Source organism: Oncorhynchus keta, chromosome 9, assembly GCF_023373465.1.
Source record: "Oncorhynchus keta strain PuntledgeMale-10-30-2019 chromosome 9, Oket_V2, whole genome shotgun sequence".
NCBI classification, from domain to species: Eukaryota; Metazoa; Chordata; class Actinopteri; order Salmoniformes; family Salmonidae; genus Oncorhynchus; species Oncorhynchus keta.
Genome location: NC_068429.1, coordinates 38,528,703 through 38,550,423, shown reverse-complemented (window position 1 = coordinate 38,550,423; position 21,721 = coordinate 38,528,703). Strand labels below are relative to the sequence as shown.

General features: G+C 41.6%; 1 protein-coding gene across 4 annotated transcripts; it reads right to left on the bottom strand.

Moving 5' to 3' along the window:
• Positions 1-11,113: 11,113 nt before the first annotated feature.
• Positions 11,114-20,461, bottom strand: nadk2 (NAD kinase 2, mitochondrial). Of its 4 annotated transcripts, none has more exons than XM_035776387.2 (12): positions 19,448-20,461; positions 18,551-18,639; positions 18,354-18,442; positions 18,067-18,148; positions 17,815-17,898; positions 17,324-17,487; positions 17,027-17,111; positions 16,622-16,765; positions 16,369-16,424; positions 16,139-16,192; positions 15,919-16,042; positions 11,114-11,943 (listed from the first exon to the last, which is right to left on the bottom strand). In XM_035776387.2, exons 1-12 carry the CDS (start codon positions 19,682-19,684, stop codon positions 11,805-11,807), a joined length of 1,347 nt encoding a protein of 448 aa, XP_035632280.1. In that variant the 5' UTR covers positions 19,685-20,461; the 3' UTR covers positions 11,114-11,804. The 4 variants fall into 4 exon arrangements, with proteins under 4 accessions (XP_035632280.1, XP_035632282.1, XP_035632281.1 ...); XM_035776389.2 differs by having other exon boundaries at positions 16,622-16,717; XM_035776388.2 differs by having other exon boundaries at positions 17,348-17,487.
• Positions 20,462-21,721: the final 1,260 nt, after the last annotated feature.

Genomic DNA, 21,721 nt, shown 5'->3' with positions numbered 1-21,721 from the left:
GGGATGACAATCATTACTTTTTACTGTTCTAATTATGTTGGTAACCCGTTTATAATAGCAATAATAATAATATGGGCAAATTATATTTTCTCTTGCCACATATTCCAATTCCTTTATGTCATGTCATAGCTTGCAATAATTATTATTTTGAGTAAACACTAATTTAGCTTCTAACGTCGTTACGAGTGACTATGTTATTTCTTAGTTGGCTCGAAAGCATTATGGAAAATGGGTTTATTGTATAACTATGGCAACTCCTCTCTTGCTGTGAAACACAAAAGTGTGTTAGTTTTCTAGCCTTTTTGGGGGGTTTTGAGTAGTCATTGGGCTAGACATTCCAGCTTGACCTGGCAACCCTACTCAGGAGTGTTCAAAACCATTCATATTTATTTTGATCAAGTAATTTTTTTAAAAATCTCACAAAAATTTAGACGTTAATTAAGCTTATTCCAAATTAAACTAACACCCCCACCTCTGTGCCTTGTTTTTTTTTTATCCATGTGGCCGCACTTGTCATCCCGGAACAGTCCTGTATCTCAGCGTCTTTTCAGTTGTCCCAACTTTTCTTTCTACAAAAAAAATGTCATTTTGTCAAGCAAGACGCAATCAATTAATTCAGGCTACAATAGTGTAGACCCAATGACAGTCGCCGAATGTCATTACATCTTTTGGTGTTTTGTAACGGATGTCTCTTTCCATTCATCAAATGACTCGAGTCCACAGTGCACTGGATGCTGGAATTATTTTGGAGTGGACGAACATGTGTGGGAAATGGAACGCCGTTTGGGCCAGCTAGCATACAATAACTAGCTAGCTGGCGAGATAACTAGAGCGAGACTGTGACGTCTCTTTGATAGAAACCGTATCCCTTCTCGCCTCGACCAGTGTGAGGCGATGGTGCGCTGGTCGTCACTAGTTACTACAGCCACAAAGTAGTAAACTCCGCCTATTTCTACAATTATCTTCATAATTGAAACGTGATTGTAAACCTAACCCTTAAATTAAGACCAAAAATCATTTTCGTTTATTGATAACGTTGACTTTTATTGCATATATCTGGTGTTTTTGAGCCACGTATTTGCAGACTGACTGAAAGGTTAACGCTTGTCAGTTTAGTAATTTAGCAGTTTATTCCAAGATGGTGTAGCAGTCGGACATATGTTTGTCTTGTCCCGTGTAAATAGTCGTTTTCCTCATTTTTTCGAATATATTTCGTATATATTTTAATCTCACTTTCCATCTACTAACTGAATATACTTTCCTGCCTCACCCAATGTGGTACGGTTCTGCTATTTTTATACTTTAGAATCGGAACCCCAATCAGAAGCTAGCCAGCTAACAGTCTTCACCGTTAACTCGGACACCAGCCAGCTTCAGCTCGGTCAATACCTGCCAGTCTGAAAGCTAAGGCTAACTTTTTCAAACAGAAATGTGCATCCTGTAGCACTAATTACAAAACGTTTTGGGACACTGTAAAGTCCATGGAGAAAAAGATCACCTCCTCCCAACTGCACTGAGACTAGGAAACACTGTCACCACCGATAAATCTCCGATAATCAATCATTTCAATAAGCATTTTTCTACGGCTGGTCATGCTTTCCACCTGGTCACCCCTACCCCGGCCAACAGCTCTGCAACCCCTGCAGCAACTTGCCCAAGCCCCCCCCACTTCTCCTTCAACCAAATCCAGACAGCTGATGTTCTGAAAGAGCTGCAAATTCTGGATCCTTACAAATTAGCTGGGCTAGACAATCTGGACACTCTTTCTAAAATTATCAGCTGAAATTGTTGCAACTCCTATTACTAGCCTGTTCAACCTTTCTTTTGTATCATCTGAGATCCACAAAGATTGGAAAGCTGCTGCGGTCATCCCCCTCTTCAAATGGGGAGACACTCTAGACCACATATGTCAGAGTCAAGGCCCGCGGGCCACATCCGGCCCGCGAGAAGGTTTTTTACGGCCCCTGGGATGATCTTGATTTATTATTAGAACCGGCCCGCAGACCGCAGCAAGCCGGCAGCCCGCAGATCTTTTACACGCACCAATACTACATTTCCCACAATGCAACGGTGACGCACCGAGCAGTAGGCTGCTTCATTTCAATATTTATTGGCACAGCAGTTGTCAGCATCACAGTAAAATTAACTTTCAGATACCCATCAAAAATGGCAAAACGGAAGGTGGACACTGAGAACCGGGGTTTCAAACAAGGTGGGAGTCGGAGTATTTGTTCACGGAGGTAGCTGGAAAACCTGTGTGTCTTCTGTGTGGAGAAAGTGTGGCGGTACTGAAAGAGTATAATCTGAGACGACATTATGAAACGAAACACGCGGACAAAAACAAGAATATGGACATGGAACAAAGGCTACAAAAGGCAGAGGAATTAAAACGAGGCCTCAAATCTCGACAGGCTCTGTTCAAAAAAGCCAAATCACAAGGCCAGGCTGCTGTCAAGGCCAGTTTTATTTTGGCAGAAGAGATCGCTAAATCAGCCCGGCCATTTACGGAGGGGATTTCATCAAAAACTGCATGATTAAAGTTTGTGACGAAGTTTGCCCAGAAAAAAGGCAACTCTTTTTAAATGTGAGTCTGAGCAGAAACACCATTGCCGAGAGAGTAGACCAGTTGTCCATCAATCTAAAAGAGCAGCTTGTGAAAAAGGGAAAAGATTTCATTGCATATTCCTTGGCTGTGGATGAGAGCACCGACATTTCTGACATTGCCCAGTTGTCAATTTTCATCCGCGGAGTGGACTCCAGCCTAAGCGTGACAGAGGAGTTTTTGGCTTTACGTCCTATGCATGGCACAACTACGGGGCATGATTTGTATGAAGAGGTGTCAAGATGTGTAAATGAGATGGAGCTGCCTTGGGAAAAACTCGTGGGTTTGACAACCGACGGAGCACCTGCGATGTGTGGACACAGGAGCGGACTGGTGGCGAAGATACGGGAAAAGATGCAAGAGGAAAACGCGACAGGTGAGCTGACAGCTTATCATTGTATCATACACCAGGAAGCGTTGTGCGGTAAAGCCTTGAAAATGGAGCATGTAATGAGCATCATCACGCGCACAGTTAACTTTATCAGAGCCAAAGGTTTGAATCACCGCCAGTTCAAGGCATTTCTGACGGAGTTAGAAACGGAGCATGGTGATTTGCCTTATCACACAGAGGTGCGATGGCTAAGCCAGGGAAAGGTGCTTCAAAGATGTTTCGAGCTTCGTGAGGAGATTTGTCTGTTCTTGGACAGCAAAGGGAAAGACACAACACAACTCCGAGACGAAATGTTTCTGTGTGAAATGGCTTTTCTGTGTGACATTACGAGTCATCTGAATGCAATGAACTTGCAGCTGCAGGGTCGGGATCGTGTCATCTCTGATATGTACAGTACAGTGAAGGCATTTAAAACCAAACTGACTCTGTGGGAGACGCAGATGCGGAAAGAAAATTTGAGCCACTTTCCCAGCTGCCAGACCATGAAAGAGAAGCTCTCTACCAGTGCGTTCCCGAGCGCACAGTTGGCTGATAAAATAGGTATGCTTGCCGCTGACTTTCGACGCCGATTTGCTGACTTTGAAGCACAAAAAGCAGGTTGGAACTGCTCGGTAACCCATTTGCTGTTGACGTGGAAAGCTCACCACCAAACCTCCAAATGGAGTTGATTGACCTCCAATGCAATGATGCACTGAGGGCAAAATATGCGGCAGTGGGTGCTGCGGAGTTCGCCCGTTTCCTCCCGACACAATGCCCCAGCTGCGCATCCAGGCTGCTCAAACGTTGTCTATGTTTGGCAGCACATACCTGTGTGAACAACTGTTTTCTTTGATGAACTTGAACAAAACATCACACAGAAGTCGACTTACTGCTGAACACCTCCACTCAATTCTGAGGATTTCCTCAGCTCAGAGCCTTACCCCGAACATTGATGAACTTGTGGAAAAGATGGGACACCACCAAGTATCACCCTCAACCTCAAACAAGTGAACATTACTGTGCAATCACATATTTAGAGTTTTTACTCAGTTCAAGTTTAAAAGTTAAAGTTTAATATTTGTTTTCACTGCATGTTACTTCTCCTTAAACAAAGTGTTGTTTTTGATTAATAGATTTTTGCACTTTATTTTATTGTATTTCAATCCAATTATATTTTAAAAATATTTCAGTTGAGTGGATGATAGAAAATTGCTATTATTGTTTTTTTCTTTGAAGTAAATTTAGCCCACTTTTGCTAAAATAGAAAATATAGGCTACTGATGGTGCCTTGAATACCGGTTTCTTTCATTTAATGTTCATGTTATGGGGATTTTTATATAAAGGAAATTTGTCTTTTGTGTCTGTTGAAAATTAAAGATTACTGACAGAGCCATAAGAAAATATTGCTTTATTTATCTGATCATATTGGAATATATTTGTTAGGTTTTCAGTAGGTTCAATTAGGTTCACTAGACTATATGCGTCATTTAAAAAATTTTCAATGAACATTCGAACAGTCCGGCCCTCGGCTTGTAGCTAAATTTTTTATTTGGCCCTCCGTCCATTTGACTTTGACACCCCTGCTCTAGACAGTTGAAGTCGGAAGTTTACATACACCTTAGCAAAATACATTTAAACTCCGTTTTTCACAATTCCTGATATTTAAGGTCAGTTGGGATCACCACTTTATTTTAAGAATGTGAAATGTCAGAATAATAGTAGAGAATTATTTATTTCAGCTCTTATTTCTTTCATCACATTCCCAGTGGGTCAGAAGTTTACATAAACTCAATTAGTATTTGGTAGCATTGCCTTTAAATTGTTTAACTTGGGTCAAATGTTTTGGCCCATTCCTCCTGACAAAGCTGGTGTGACTGAGTCAGGTTCGTAGGCCTCCTTGCTCGCACATGCTTTTTCAGTTCTGCCCACAAATGTTCTATAGGATTGAGGTCAGGGCTTTGTGATGGCCACTCCAATACCTTAACTTTGTTGTCCTTAAGCCATTTTGCCAGAACTTTTGAAGTATGCTTGGGGTCATTGTACATTTGGAAGACCAATTTGCAACCAAGCTTTAACTTCCTGACTGATGTCTTGAGATGTTGCTTCAATATATCCATAATATCTTCCTTCCTCATGATGCCACCTATTTTGTGAAGTGCACCAGTTCCTCCTGCAGCAAAGCACCCCCACAACATGATGGTGCTACCCCCGTACTTCACGGTTGAGATGGTGTTATTCGGCCTGCAAGCGTCCCTCTTTTTCCTCCAAATATAACGATGGTCATTATGGCCAAACAGTTACATTTTTGTTTCACCAGACCAGCGGACATTTTTCCAAAAAGTACGATCTTCATCTCCATGTGCAGTTGCAAATTGTAGTCTGGCTTTTTTATGTCGGTTTTGGAGCAGTTGCTTATACCTTGCTGAGCGGCCTTTCAGGTAATGTCAATCAATATAGGACATGTTTTACTGTGGATATAGATACTTTTGTACCTGTTTCCTCCAGCATCTTCACAAGGTCCTTTGCTGTTCTGGGACTGATTTGCACCAAAGTACGTTCATCTCTAGGAGACAGAGCGGTATGATGGCTGTGTGGTCCCATGGTGTTTATACTTGCGTACTATTGTTTGTACAGATTAACGTGGTATCTTCAGGTGTCCAGACTTGTGGAGGTCTACATTTTTTTCCCAGAGGTATTTGCTGATTTCTTTTGATTTTCCCATGATGTCATGCAAAGAGGCACTGAGTTTGAAGGTAGGCCTTGAAATACATCCACAGGTACACCTCCAATTGACTCAAATGATGTCAATTAGCCTATCAGAAGCTTCTAAAGCCATGACATCATTTTCTGGAATATTCCAAGTTGTTTAAAGGCACAGTCAATTTAGTGTATGTAAACTTCTGACCCACTGGAACTGTGATACAGTGAATAAGTGAAATAATCTGTCTGTAAACAATTGTTGGAAAAATTACTTGTGTCATGCACACAGTAGATGTCCTAACTGACTTGCCAAAACTATAGATTGTCAACAAGAAATTTGTGGAGTGGTTGAAAAACTAGTTTTAATGACTCCAACCTAAGTCTATGTAAACTTCCGACTTCAACTGCATATCCATCCTGCCCTGTGTTTCTAAAATCTTCGAAAGCCAAGTTAACAAACAGATCACCGACCATTTCGAATCCCACCGTACCTTCTCCACCGTCTTGATTACTGCAACTCGCTGTTGGCTGGGCTCCCTGCCTGTGCCATTAAACCCCTACAACTCATCCAGAACGCTGCAGCCCGTCTGGTGTTCAACCTTCCCAAGTTCTCTCACGTCACCCCGCTCCTCCGCTCTCTCCACTGGCTTCCAGTTGAAGCTCGCATCCGCTACAAGACCATGGTGCTCGCCTACGGAGCTGTGAGGGGAACGGCACCTCAGTACCTCCAGGCTCTGATCAGGCCCTACAACCAAACAAGGGCACTGCGTTCATCCACCTCTGGCCTGCTCGCCTCCCTACCACTGAGGAAGTACAGTTCCCGCTCAGCCCAGTCAAAACTGTTCGCTGCTCTGGCCCCCCAATGGTGGAACAAACTCCCTCACGACGCCAGGACAGCGGAGTCAATCACCACCTTCCGGAGACACCTGAAACCCCACCTCTTCAAGGAATACCTAGGATAGGGTAAGTAAGGGTAAGTAATCCTTCTCACCCCCCTTCTCCCCCAACAAGATTTAGATGCAAGTGGCTGTTCCACTGGTTGTCATAGGTGTTTGCACCAATTTGTAAGTCGCTCTGGATAAGAGCGTCTGCTAAATGACTTAAATGTAATGTAAATGTATGCAATCTGGTTTCTGAGCTGGTCATGGGTGCACCTCAGCCACGCTCAATGTCCTAAACGATATCATAACCGCCATCGATAAAAGACAGTACTGTGCAGCCGTCTTCATCGACCTGGCCAAGGCTTTCAACTCTGTCAATCACCGCATTCTTATCGGCAGACTCAATAGCCTTGGTTTATCGAATGACTACTTCGCCTGGTTCACTAACTACTTCTCAGATAGAGTTCAGTGTGTCAAATCGGAGGGCCTGTTGTCCGGACCTCTGGCAGCCTCTATGGGGGAGCCACAGGGATATATTCTCGGGCCAACTCTTTTCTCTCTATACATCAATGATGTCGCTCTTGCTGCTGGTGATTCTCTGATCCACCTCTATGCAGACGACACCGTTCTGTATACATCTGACCCTTCTTTGGACACTGTGTTGTTAAACCTTCTTCAGTGCCATACAACACTCCTTCCGTGGCCTCCAACTGCTTTTAAATGCTAATAAAACTAAATGCCTGATCTTCAACCGATTGCTGCCCGCATCTGCCCGCCCGACTCGCATCACTACTCTGGATGGTTCTAACTTAGAATATGTGGACAACTACAAATACCTAGGTGTCTGGTTAGATTGTAAACTCTCCTTCCAGACTTAGATTAAGGTGGTTGGTTCCTTTTAACATTAGTCTTTAATATTCCCAGGTAAGAAGTTTTAGGTTGTAGTTATTCTCGGAATTATAGGACTATTTCCCTCTATACCATTTGTATTTCATTAACCTTTTGACTATTGGATGTTCTTATAGGCACTTTTTAGTATTGCCAGTATAACAGTATAGCTTCCGTCCCTCTCCTCGCTCCTCCCTGGGCTCGAACCAGCAACACAACGACAACAGCCACCATCGAAGCAGCGTTACCCAAGCAGAGCAAGGGGAACAACTACTAGAAGGCTAGCTAGCTAGCCATTTCACTTCGGTTACACCAGCCTCATCTCGGGAGCTGATAGGCTTGAAGTCATAAACAGCGCAATGCTTGATGCACAACGAAGAGCTGCTGGCAAAACACACTAAAGTGCTGTTTGAATTAATGTTTACGCGCCTGCTTCTGCCTACCACCGCTCAGTCAGATACTTAGATACTTGTATGCTCAGTCAGATTATATACAACGCAGGACACGCTAGATAATATCTAGTAATATCATCAACCATGTGTAGTTAACTAGTGATTATGATTGATTGTTTTTTTTAAAGATAAGTTTAATGCTAGATAGCAACTTACCTTGTCTTACTGCTTTCGCGTAAAAGGTAGTCTCCTTGTGGAGTGCAACAAGAGAGAGGCAGGTCGTTATTACGTTGGACTAGTTAACTGTAAGGTTGCAAGATTGGATCCCCCGAGCTGACAAGGTGAAAGTCTGTCGTTCTGCCCCTGAACAAGTCCGTCATTGAAAATAAGAATGTGTTCTTAACTGACTTGCCGATTTAAATAAAGGTATAAAAAAATCAAATCTGCGCCCCAAAAAAACTATTTCCGATTGTTATGAAAACTTGAAATCGGGCCCAATTAATCGCCCATTCCGATTAATCGGCCGACCTCTCGTTCAGACCCTAGCCATAACGCCTTCCTAACGCTGTCACTAACATGTCATAACTCATTTCTGTCTGATGTGGTCCTGATATAGGAGGAATATTAGCTATTTTTAGTGTGTCCGTGTCAGACATTGTGTCTATGAATATTCCATTGTGCCTTTTGCAATTTGTTATACACTGACACCAATTGTTCTGATGAAGATGTCGTGTTGTGCTTTTGTCAGCACTTATTTTTGTTTTATAATGGTGGGAATTGGCTCTAAGTTATTGTCATAGGACATGTCCTTCGGATACACATTAGTGAACGTTTTTAAATGCTGGTAAATTGCATTTCTCCACAGTAATGCTACTTGAATACCATGCAACTGAATTCATAAGATTTTAAAGCGTTCCTGTTTTAGAAATATTTGAACCCTGATAATGTTGAAGACAGAGCTTGAAGCTTTCAGGGAAATAACTTTTTATTTTTTACTTGAGATAATCATAAATTCTGATTTATAGGCTGCTGATAATGTCTCCATAATCTGGCTAATTTATTGACTTCCGAAACATTCCAAAGACGGTAAACTGTGCAAAATTTTAAAACGTTATAGATTGATAATGTTTGTTCATTCTGTAATGTTTTACCAACAGGATAAAGGAACATTAGTTCCAGTTACTGTCTATCAACTGTAAGCAGTGTTTGCCAGAAAGACGAGGAAGATTTTGGTCCGAGTTGGATTATTGCATAGGTGCACCACCATTGTAGCTGGTGAAATCTCTACCTTGTGATGCAATGGCTAGAATTCTCTTTTTAAAGTGTTTATAAAATACAAACCTGCATTTGAAGGCCCCATTTTAAATAATGATGCCTTTTGCTTGATCTGTTTATTTTAAAGGGAAAAATCAAGTTACAGTTTACATCATGTCTACTTCCAAATCAAATGTTATTGGTCACATATATTTAGCTGCTGTTACGGTGGGTGTAGTGAAAATGCTTATGTTCCTAGCACCAACAGTACAGTGGTATCTAACAATACATACAAATTTAAAAGTTAAATAATAAAATTAAGAAATTTATAAATATTAGATTGCTCAATGTCAGAGTGGCATTGACTAAAATACATTAGAATAGAACACAGTATATACATATGAGATGAGTAAAGCAGTATGTAAACATTTAACCTGTTTGACAGAATAAAAGCTGAGGTGGTTATGTATACAAAAGTCTAAATCTTTTGGCATTTTTGGAGAAACACAAATTTAATCTTGTCTCTAAATTAGGTACTGAATATGAGAATGTGCACTACATTACAGGCATATAATGTAGAAGAAAATGCTAGTCTCTGCCACGGGGATGGGGGGGACTAGCTATGTATGGATCTGAGCCATGTTTGGTCTGGTTCCTGTTTGTGCTCACATTTGGTTGAGAAATGTAAGAAAATGTGGATGTTTCTTTTTAATTCATGCATTGGCAAATAAGATGCACTGTCAATGTCTAAATACATGTTTTATTTAAAGAGTTATGTGATGTTTTGATTTCACACAATTTAATAATCAGACAAATGCCTCCTGTGTTGTATACTGAACAAAAATATAAAAGCAACCTTTAAGATTTTACTGAGTTACAGATCATGTAAGGTAATCAGTCAATTGAAATAAATTCATTAGGCCCTAATCTATGGATTTTACATGCCTGGGTAGGGGCGCAGCTATGGGTGGGCCTGGGCCCACATACTTGGGAGCCAGGCCCAACCAATAAGAATTATTTTTTTTCCCACAAACAAGCTATAGAACTGACAGAAATACTCTTCAGCATCCCTGCCCACCCTCTGACGATCCCGCAGGTGAAGAAGCTGGATGTGGAGGTCCTGGGCTGGCGTGGTTAAACATGGTCTGCGATTGTGAGGCTGGTTAGCTGTACTGCCAAATTGTCTAAAACTACATTGAAGGCAGCTTATGGTAGAGAAATTAACATTCAATTCTTTGGTGGATATTCCTGTAGTCAGCATGCCAATTGCACATTCCCTCAACTTGAGACATCTGTGGCATTGTGTTGTGTGACAAAACTGCACATTTTAGAGTGCTCTTATTGTCCCCAGCACAAGGTGCAACTAATATTTAATCAGCCTCTTGCTATTCCACATTTGTCAACTGCCTGGATTGTCTTGACAAAGTATAAAATGCTCACTAACTGGGATGTAATCAAATTTGTGCACAACATTTGAGAGAAATAAGCTTTTTGTACATATAGAACATTTCTGGATCTTTTATTTTAGCTCATGAATCATGGGAGCAGCACTTCACTTGTTGCGTAAATGTTTTTGTTTAGTGTAGTGTCATGACCTGGCACCATAAGGTGCATAGACAGTCATTTCAGATGTAGAGCCACAGAAAGTAGCCCACATACAGTTCACATGGCAGAATTCACAACACAATAAGGATGTAGACATCGCTCCCTTCTGCATATTAATCTTACACAATGTCTGATTCATAACTAAAACCATCCCTCTTAACTCCTGGGCATTTTCCAAAATGATTCCTTGATGACCACTGGAAGCAAATATTTTAGTATTTTGCAGTTTCAGGTCAAGGCACTGTTTTGTCAAAGTTGAGGTGAAGACCCTCGAGGCCCTGACCTGTTGAGCAATACAATGCTTACGGGTTTTGATCTTAGTGCATTTGATTTTTAATGTTCTACCCCCACTCCTCAACACAATCAGTGTTTGAAGCCAAGCAGCTCAAAAGACCTAGAAAAATATATAAAATCAGCCAAATAGAATATATTTTTTTTAATCAGGATTTGTCCACCAACACAGCAACATTTTTTCCAATAGTAATTGGCATGGTCTGAAAAACAGCCAAAATATAAATATAAAATAAACTAATGATGGCAGCACATCCAGTTATTATAACACAACATTCCGTAAGAAATGGTGTGTCACGTGGCCTCACTGTCTCTCAGTTTTGAATTATTTAGCAATGGGTGGAGAGGATTGATTTGGGTAGTGTTTGGCAACGATAAATGCCCAAGGCAAAGTCAGAAACTCACAGCTGCCTATATGGTCTCTTATGCAAACTCAAAACTTGTGAAACTAACAATCCATAATGGAGCAAGGCTGCTGCAAGTAATTGTATTGTGAAAAAAAGTTGCAAATACTGCATAATTACACTCATTTCCGATGGCCCGATAAGCTTGTAAAGATATTGGATAAATCAAATTGAGACAAAAAAGCTAAATAAACCCCAAATTTAACTAATACAGCCAACACCAATGCAAGAGTAAAGAACACATTTGTGAATATTACCTAAATATCATTCACTCCAAAAAGCTACAAGGGGAGGATGTGAAAGTCTCATCAAGTTCACAGGTCCTAATAATGCATGAGACTAGCCTGTCCTCCCTGCTTCCGTCATAGATCACTGCTGTTGAGTCCACTGTGAGCTCAGTAAGGATGGTTTGGCAGGTCAGTTTTCAAGGAGAACAGTCCGGAGCTGGTCCTCCTCGTTCATGGTGATTGTTGCTATGGCACCGTCGTTGAACTCAAAAGAAGTTCCGCCGTCCACCACCATGCACGCGTCCCAGCACCGCGAGCGCACACACACCCTGTAGAGCAAAACGAAAAATGAAATACAGAAATCTAATTTCCAGTGGGGCAAAAAAGTATTGTCAGCCACCAATTTTGCAAGTTCTCCCACTTAAAAAGACGAGGCCTGTAATTTTCATCATAGGTACACTTCAACTATGACAGACAAAATGAGAAAAAAAAAATCCAGAAAAATCACATTGTAGGATTTTTAATGAATTTATTTGCAAATTACGGTGGAAAATAAGTATTTGGTCAATAACAGAATTTTATCTGAATACTTTGTTTTATACTCTTTGTTGGCAATGACAGAGGTCAAATGTTTCTGTAAGTCTTCACAAGGGTCACACACACTGTTGCTGATATTTTGGCCCATTCCTCCATGCAGATCTCTAAAGCAGTGATGTTTTGGGGCTGTTGCTGGGCAACACGGACTTTCAACTCCCTCCAAAGATTTTCTATGGGGTTGAGATCTGGAGACTGGCTCGGCCACTCCAGGACCTTGAATTGCTTCTTACGAAGCCACTCCTCCGTTGCCCGGGCGGTGTGTTTGGGATCATTGTCATGCTGAAAGACCCAGCCACGTTTCATCTTCAATGCCCTTGCTGATGGAAGGAGGTTTTCACTCAAAATCTCACGATACATGGCCCCATTCATTCTTTCCTTTACACAGATCAGTAGTCCTGGTCCCTTTGCAGAAAAACAGCCCCAAAGCATGATGTTTCCACCCCCATGCTTCACAGTAGGTATGGTGTTCTTTGGATGCAACTCAGCATTCTTTGTCCTGCAAACACGACAAGTTGAGTTTTTACCAAAAAGTTATATTTTGGTTTCATCTGACCATATTTTGGTTTCATCTGACCATATGACATTCTCCCAATCTTCTTCTGGATCATCCAAATGCTCTCTTGCAAACTTCAGACGGGCCTGGACATGTACTGGCTTAAGCAGGGGGACACGTCTGGCACTGCAGGATTTGAGTCCCTGGCGGCGTAGTGTGTTACTGATGGTAGGCTTTGTTACTTTGGTCCCAGCTCTCTGCAGGTCATTCACTAGGTCCCCCTGTGTGATTCTGTGATTTTTGCTCACCGTTCTTGTGATTATTTTGACCCCACGGGGTGAGATCTTGCGTGGAGCCCCAGATCGAGGGAGATTATCAGTGGTCTTGTATGTCTTCAATTTCCTAATAATTGCTCCCACAGTTGATTTCTTCAAACCAAGCTGCTTACCTATTGCAGATTCAGTCTTCCCAGCCTGGTGCAGGTCTACAATTTTGTTTCTGGTGTCCTTTGACAGCTCTTTGGTCTTGGCCATAGTAGAGTTTGGAGTGTGACTGTTTGAGGTTGTGGACAGGTGTCTTTTATACTTATAACAAGTTCAAACAGGTGCCAATAATACAGGTAACGTGTGGAGGACAGAGGAGCCTCTTAAAGAAGAAGTTACAGGTCTGTGAGAGCCAGAAATCTTGCTTGTTTGTAGGTGACCAAATACTTATTTTCCACCGTAATTTGCAAATAAATTCATTCAAAATCCTACCATGTGATTTTCTGGATTTTTCCCCCTCATTTTGTCTGTCATAGTTGAAGTTTTGAAATTTTCAAGTGAGAGAACTTGCCATTGGTGGCTGAATAAATACTTGTTTTGCCCCACTGTACATACTAGAAGTATTTACCCCCTCCAGTCAATACATGTTAGAATCACCTTTGGCAGCGATTACAGCTGGGAGTCTTTATGTGTAAAGTCAGTGTTCCACACCTGGATTGTACGTCATTGGCACATTATATATTTTTAATTAATTTCCAAAGTTGGCTGTTTGTGTATAGATATTTTTGTCAGATGTTACTATGGAATACTGAAGTATAATTACAAGCATTTCATAAGTGCCAAAGGCTTTTATTGATAATTACATGAAGTTGATGCAAAGAGTCAATATTTGCAGTGTTGACCCTTCTTTTTCAAGACCTCTGCAATCTGCCCTGGCATGCTGTCAATTAACTTCTGGGCCACATCCTGACTGATGGCAGCCCATTCTTGCATAATCAATGCTTGAAGTTTGTCAGAATTTGTGGGGTTTTGTTTGTCCACCCGCCTCTTGAGGATTGACCACAAGTTCTCAATGGGATTAAGATCTGGGGAGTTTCCTGGCCATGGACCCAAAATATCGATGTTTTTTTCCCCAGAGCGACTTAGTGATCACTTTTTCCTTATGGCAAGGTGCTCCATCATGCTGGAAAAGGCATTGTTTGTTACCAAACTCTTCCTGGATGGTTGGGAGAAGTTGCTCTCGAAGGATGCGTTGGTACCATTCTTTATTCATGGCTGTGTTCTTAGGCAAAATTGTGAGTGAGCCCACTCCCTTGGCTGAGAAGCAACCCCACACATGAATGGTCTCAGGATGCTTTACTGTTGGACTGATGGTAGCGCTCACTTTGTCTTCTTCGGACAAGCTTTTTTCCGGATGCCCCAAACATTCAGTGAAAATGACCATAACCCAGTCCTCAGCAGTCCAATCCCTGTACCTTTTGCAGAATATCAGCCTGTCCCTGATGTTTTTCCTGGAGAAAAGTGTCTTCTTTGCTGCCCTTCTTGACACCAGGTCATCCTCCAAAATTCTTCACCTCACTGTGCATGCAGATGCACTCACACCTGCCTGCTGCCATTCCTGAGCAAGCTCTGTACTGGTGGTGCCCCGATCCCGCAGCTGAATCAACTTTAGGAGACGGTCCTGGTGCTTGCTGGACTTTCTTGGGCGCCCTGAAGCCTTCTTCAAAACAATTGAACCGCTCTCCTTGAAGTTCTTGATGATCCGATAAATGGTTGATTTAGGTGCAATCTTACTGGCAGCAATATCCTTGCCTATGAAGACCTTTTTGTGCAAAGCAATGATGACGGCACGTGTTTCCTTGCAGGTAGCCATGGTTGACAGAGGAAGAACAATGACTCCAAGCACCACCCTCCTTTTGAAGCTTTCAGTCTGTTATTCAAGCTCAATCAGCATGACCGAGTGATCTCCAGCCTTGTCCTCGTCAACACTCACACCTGTGTTAACGAGAGAATCACTGACATGATGTCAGCTGGTCCTTTTGTGGCAGGGATGAAATGCAGTGGAATTTTTTTTGGTGGGGGATTTCAGTTCATTTGCATGGCAAAGAGAGACTTTGCAATTAATTGCAATTCATCTGATCACACTTCATAACTTTCTGGAGTATATGCAAATTGCCATCATACAAACTGAGGCAGCAGACTTTGTGAAAATTAATATTTGTGTCATTCTCAAAACTGTTGGCCACGACTGTATATTTGGCCTTGTGTTTTAGGTTATTGTCCTGCTAAAAAGGCAACTTTGTCTCCCAGTCTGTATTTCAGACAAAGTTAATTTCTTTGCCACATTTTGTAAAGTTTTACTTAAGTGCCTTTTTGCAAACAGGATGCATGTTTTAGAATATTTGTATTCGGTACAGGCTTCCTTCTTTTCACTCTGTCATTTAGGTTAGTATTGTGGAGTAATAACATTGTTATCCATCCTCAGTTTTGTCCCATCACAGCCATTAAACTCTAACTGTTTCAAAGTCACCAGCATGTTGAAATCACCGAGCGGTTTCCTTACTCTCCGACAACTGAGTTAGGAAAAACGTGTGTCTTTGTAGTGACTGGGTGTATTGATACTGCATCCAAAGTGTAATTAATAACTTAAAGATAAATGGTATGTGTGGGGTACAGAGATGAGGTGGTCATTCGAAACACTATTACTGCACACAGTGTCCATGCAACTTATTATGTGACTTGTTAAGAAACTTATTTAGGCTTGCCATAACAAAAGGTGTTGAATACTTACCGACTCAAAAACAGTTCAACTTTTCATTTTTAATTCATTATTAAAAAGTAAAAACAGTGTAGGCCAGTGACACAAAATCTCTATTTTAAATTCAGGCTGTAACAACAAAATGTGGAAAAGTCAAGGGGTGTGAATACTAAGGCACTGTAGATAAACTGACCTGTTGGCAAAGCCTCTTTGGCGACTGCTGGAGAACACTCTGTTGACGATTGGCTCTCTGATGCTGAAGATCATTCTGCCTTCCTCCGGACCAAACACCAGAGACTTGTTGTATTCATCAGTCACTGATAAAAAGAAAGACATTGTGCAATTCATGTATACACATTTTCCTTGAGCATTCAGCCATCCACACATTCAGCTGTACATCTTTTGGAACTCACCCTTTTCAATCAATTCCTGACTCAGTGGAATATCAAGACCCATGTGTGCCTTTCCTGGGAAGACAGAGGACTCAATCACTGTCATGACATTATCAGTGTAGTAAACAGGTTCTCCCCAAATCATTGATGGTCTCAAATCTCCAGCTGTAATTCCATTTACACACAGATTTACGAAAACACAAATCCACATGATTATTGGTGTTCATAAAGAAAGGTTGGAGTCCACATACCTATTCTTAAGACCTCTCCCACAGCCTGTTCAACCAGTTTGTTAATATTGTAAGACCTGTGAAAACACACCAGAACGAGTCTCATGAAACATTCTACTAAAAGCTGTGCTGTCAGTTAAATCATCATTTTTCCTGAATGAGATTTTTTTTAAACTACCATACACAAGAAGTAGCATTCAAAGTGGACTTCCAGGACCACTAATTGGCAAACACTAACATAGGTAAAAAGAAAAAGTGTTGGAGCTTAGTGTACCAGGCTTTAGATCCAGTCCCAGTGCAGATGCTAAGGCCAGAGCTCTTCTGCTTCTCCCACGGTCCATCGTCCACAGAGATCTCATAGTAGGAAGCCCTATGGAGCGAGAGGGTGAGATGAGGTTTGAAGGATTTATACTTCACCCTGTGAGTGACGGATAGAGATCCACCAATGAGTGCATGGAGAAATGGGTGGGGGTGGTAGTATTTTTATTTTATATTTAACTAGGAAAGTCAGTTAAGAACAAATTCTTATTTACAATGGCGGTCTTCCAATTAGTGGAGAGGAGGGTTAATGAAGGGGGGAAACATGCAGAGATAAGCAGCAAAGCAGCAGAAACAGGCATTCATGTTTGGAGGGGGGAGGGGGTCAAGATGCCATAGTTTGGTTTGATGACAAGGGTACCTGGAGGAGAGAGATTCCCCAATGAAGATCTCATTCAGTCCTCTGACAGGGAGTAGGTAGGGCTTGGATAAGCTGCAAGCCTCGCCTGTATAAAAAAAAACAGCTGAATGAAGAGGAACTGGTAGAAAATAGCTTTTTTACAAATCAGATGAAAATAATTGTGTGAATTAATACCAGAACAAAAACGACAGACCAGAAGACATGTTAATCATTCAAGACAGTGCCCCCTCCATTCAATAAGTCTTTGATTATTCCCCAAGGGCCCAGACAGACAGACAAAGAGACTGAGCCAGGTACACATAGGAGGCCGAGGGGCCGTACTGCTCTGGGCCTCCATGAGGGTGATGCGGTGGGCCTGGTTGTGTTGCTCCAGACTGAGCTGCTGTTCATGTAGGTCCACTGGGGTGGGATTGATCCCTGTGCCCTCCAGGTGTAGACGGATCCTCTGCCGCCACTGCCACCTGAAGGACGTATAGGGGGAGGGGTTGAGAGGGAATGGGTAGGAAATTAATCAGTGGAGTTAAGTAGTAGTGTGTTGTAGGCAGGGAGAGGAACATATGGAGAAAGAAATGGGGGGGGGGATGCAATGATATTATTAGGCATTACTGTTCCTGGAATCAGAAACTCATGTCTTACAGTTCAGCAACACCAGAGGGCAGTGTAGTAAGACCAGGAATGCTGAAAAGAGCTGGGGAAGTGTGGCAAAAAGATCAGAGTATTCTTCACGAGTAAACATAGCTTTCCTAACAGCAGTATTCTAGACAGGGAGGTGAAAGGGAAACACCCACCTGAACTGACCACGGCGGAGTTTTTGTAGTGCCTCAGGGAAGGCATGTGTGTAACGCACAGGCAGGCACAGGTGTCCCTCTGACCTTCAAGCAAAAAAGACCGCTTTAATAGGGTCACTTTCCCCCCCTCAAACTAGATAAAGCAATCCCCCCCCCCTCTCATTCCATTTAACAAAATGTTGAAATTCACCACAGGGAATTCCCCAAACCACCACTTTATTTTCATTAACCCCTTTTGTTGTGAGTTGTTACCTTTCAGGGTCTGTGTTAACCCCAAGAACGGGTTGGTCTTTATTGAAAACCTTACTGGCGACAAGTAGCATAGTTCCATCCCCTAACAAAAGGAACAGGAAGGGGTCAGAGCTAATGATAGCAAGGTTTCTGGGTGAAATAGGCCTATTCATGGTTTGAGCTGACCCTTTGTATTCTCTGAGCACGGATTTACAAAACAATCCCAATTCAATTGTACCACTGTGGGAAAGTGACCATGCGAAATTATCAGCTACTTTTCTCAAAACTCTTAAGGGAGAAAAACGTACCCCCCGCAGAGATAATAGCATCTGCCCATCGCACTGTTTCTTCATCATATTGCCCTCTCTTCACCACACGCACCTCCATCCCCTCTTTCCTAGAGGGAACAGAAAATACACAAAGGTTATGGTCACATTACAACTTCATGACTGCTTGTATACAGTAAATCACAACAATATCCTTGAATAGAATCTCATCATCTTACTGTAGACTCTCCACAATGTGTTCCACATTGCGGGTATGGATGTTGTGTCTCTCCAGCAACCCAAGGTAACTGGAGCCCTTCAATGCAAGCTGTAACAAGCACAAAAACTCAGATTATCACCATTTTAAACCACAGCAAAGACATTTCAATCAGGCTCTGGTGAGGATTATTATACAACTCACAACATTGAGAAAGGAATCGGACATCCTGCAATATAAATATGTGTCCATCCCCAGCAAAGATCTATGGGATCACCAAGTCTCTGTCTGAACTGAAAGGAAAACTAGCATGTGCCGATGCCTAGTTGTTCAGGGGGTGTTTTACTGTCAAGGATGAACACATTTTAAAAATAAGTGAGTTTGAGAGCAAGTACTAGTGGTGGAAAAATTTCCCAATTGTCAACCTTGAGAAAAAGTAAAGTTACCTTAACAGAAAATTACTCCAGTAAACATCACCCAGAAAAAGAATACTTGTGTAAGAATCTAAGACATTTGTTTTAAATATACTTAAGTATCAATAGTAAATGTATTGCGAAAATATACTTAAGTGTCAAAAGTATAAATAATACAACATTCCTTATATTAAGTAATCAATGTACGGCTAGCCAGGGGCATGTGTGTTTAGTGAATCCACCACTTCAGAAGCAGTAGGGATGCTCTGTTGATAAGTGTGTGAATCGGACCATTATCCAGTCCTACTAAGCATTCAAAATGTAAAGGGTGTCAGGGAAAATGTATGGGGTAAAACGTAGATCATTTCCTTTAGGAATGTAGCTAAGTAGAAGTTGTCAAAAATATAAATAGTACAGTACAAATACCCACCAAAACAACTCAAGTAGTACTTTCAAGAATTTTTACACCACTGGCAAGTACCATACTTTTCCCCCCATTCCCTTACCAGCTGTTTTAAGTCCTCTTCTGAGAGCTCTGAAAAGCGATATCTTTGCTGCTCGAATTCATATCTTGTCATCTTTGTCACCACAGCAACTTTCGCAGGGTTGAAACCACTTTCAGCCTGTGATGCAATATTTCGTATCCCCATCTGGATGTGAAGGAGGCGACCTGAGCTCCTATTTAAAATAGTGACAGCTCGATTCCCAAGGCACAAAAAGTTTATAAAGGCTCGGTAAGTCATTATTGTAAATGGTATTTTAAAAATATTTTAAAAGACAATCAAAAGTTATTCGTTGTTGGTCCCCTTTAATGTGGTCGTTGGTCAACTTGGTGGTAATCCAATGTCGGTAATGTAAGCTTGAGCTTCCTCCCAGCTGTTTGACTTGGGTCCATTCATTCATACACACTAAACTCGTTGAATCCAGATGCTGCGAGACCACTCTCACCGAGCGTAGTTCTGAATTGACAAAGCACGCCCTAGCAAGCTTAGCAAGTCAGCTACTGTAGAAGCTTAAAAACAAATCTTATCTATAGTCAGCGCTCTGTTTAACTTTCACAAGCAAGGCAGCTAGCGACTTTTGTTTTGGTTTTAACTCCAGTAACCTTTGCCAGATAACTATGTAATGGGGGCAAAGAAGGTCACGCGCACTCTGATCCGTCTAGATAGAGCGGTCTAGCTGACGATAGCTCGCCTCCAATCGGTCAAATCTCAAAGTAAACCAGTCCCTAGCAAGCGCAACACACCACACAGGTCAGTTCAAAACACAACGTTACACATTGTTAGCTAGCTAACCTGCCTCAAACTAAGTTCCTTGCTAACGACCCTCTCTACATGTACCTTTCACTTTTTTTGTATCCTGCAAACATCAGTTTGATCATACTTATTTACTCTAAGCAGCTCCAAGAAACTAAACACATGCATGTAGCTATTTGAGACTCAGATGACTTGTAAGAACAACAGTACCCAGTTCCTACGACACCATCTTTGATGCACGTAACGCACGCACGTTTGCTGAACGCGCTCGCAGGCTTATTTTATTACGTACACCAACGTGCTTTTCGTGGGTGGAGCCGGAGCATTGTTCTCTAAATTGAGTGGTATTTCTTATTATACCTCATTGCCAGTGCTATCTGTCCTATTTTGTTCAACATTATGATTAACGATGTGTTTTCGAATGTAGGTAGGGGTATTGGAGCTTCGCTATATGCTCATGGTGGCGCTATTAAGAGGGTGGAATGAAACTCGTGATCAAATCTATTCAACAAGCTATAGTGGATGTTGAAAGATGGTCGATTGACTAGGGGGGTTAAGTTGTCAGTGGCGAAGTCGTGTATGTTCTTCTCGAAGAAAGAAGTCGCCGATAATATACAGTTGTTTCTGTATGGGGAGGGTTTCTAAGCACCAACATTTTGGTCTATGGTTCAATGAGTAATATACAGTTGCAAGAAAAACTGTCTGAACCCTTTGGAAATACCTGGATTTCTACATAAATTGGTCATCAAATCTGATCTTCATGTAAATCACAACAATAGACCAACAGTGTGCTTAAACTAATAACACACATTTTTGCATTTGTTTCTTGTCTATAATGAATGCATCATGTAAACATTCACAGTGTAGGTTGGAAAAAGTATGTGAAATCCTAGGCTAATGACTTCTCCAAAACCTAATTGGAGTCAGGAGTCAACTAACCGGGAGTCCAATCAATGAGATGAGATTGGAGATGTTGGTTAGAGCTGCTTTGCACTATAAAAACACTCACAAAATTTGAGTTTGCTATTCACAAAACGCATTGCCTGATGTGAACCATGCCTCGAACATAAGAGTTCTCGGAAGACCTACGATTAAGAACTGTTGACTTGCAATAAAGCTGGAAAGGGTTACAAAAGTATATCCAAAAGCCTTGATGTTCATCAGTCCACAGTAAGACACATTGTCTATAAATTGAGAAATGCTCAATGAGTTTAAGAAGAACCCTGTAGTGTCATCTAAAGGCTTACAGAAATCTCTGGAACATGCTAACATCTGTTGACAAGTCTATGATACCTAAAACACTAAACAAGAATGGTGTTCATGGGAAGACACCACAGAAGAAGCCACTGCTGTCCAAAAAAAACATTGCTGCACATCTGAAGTTTTCAAAAGTGCACCTGGATGTTCCACAGTGCTACTGGCAAAATATTCTGTGGACAGATTATACAGTTGAGTTGTTTGGAAGGAACACACAACACTATGCGTGGAGAAAAAAGTCACAGCACACCAACATCAAAACCTCAT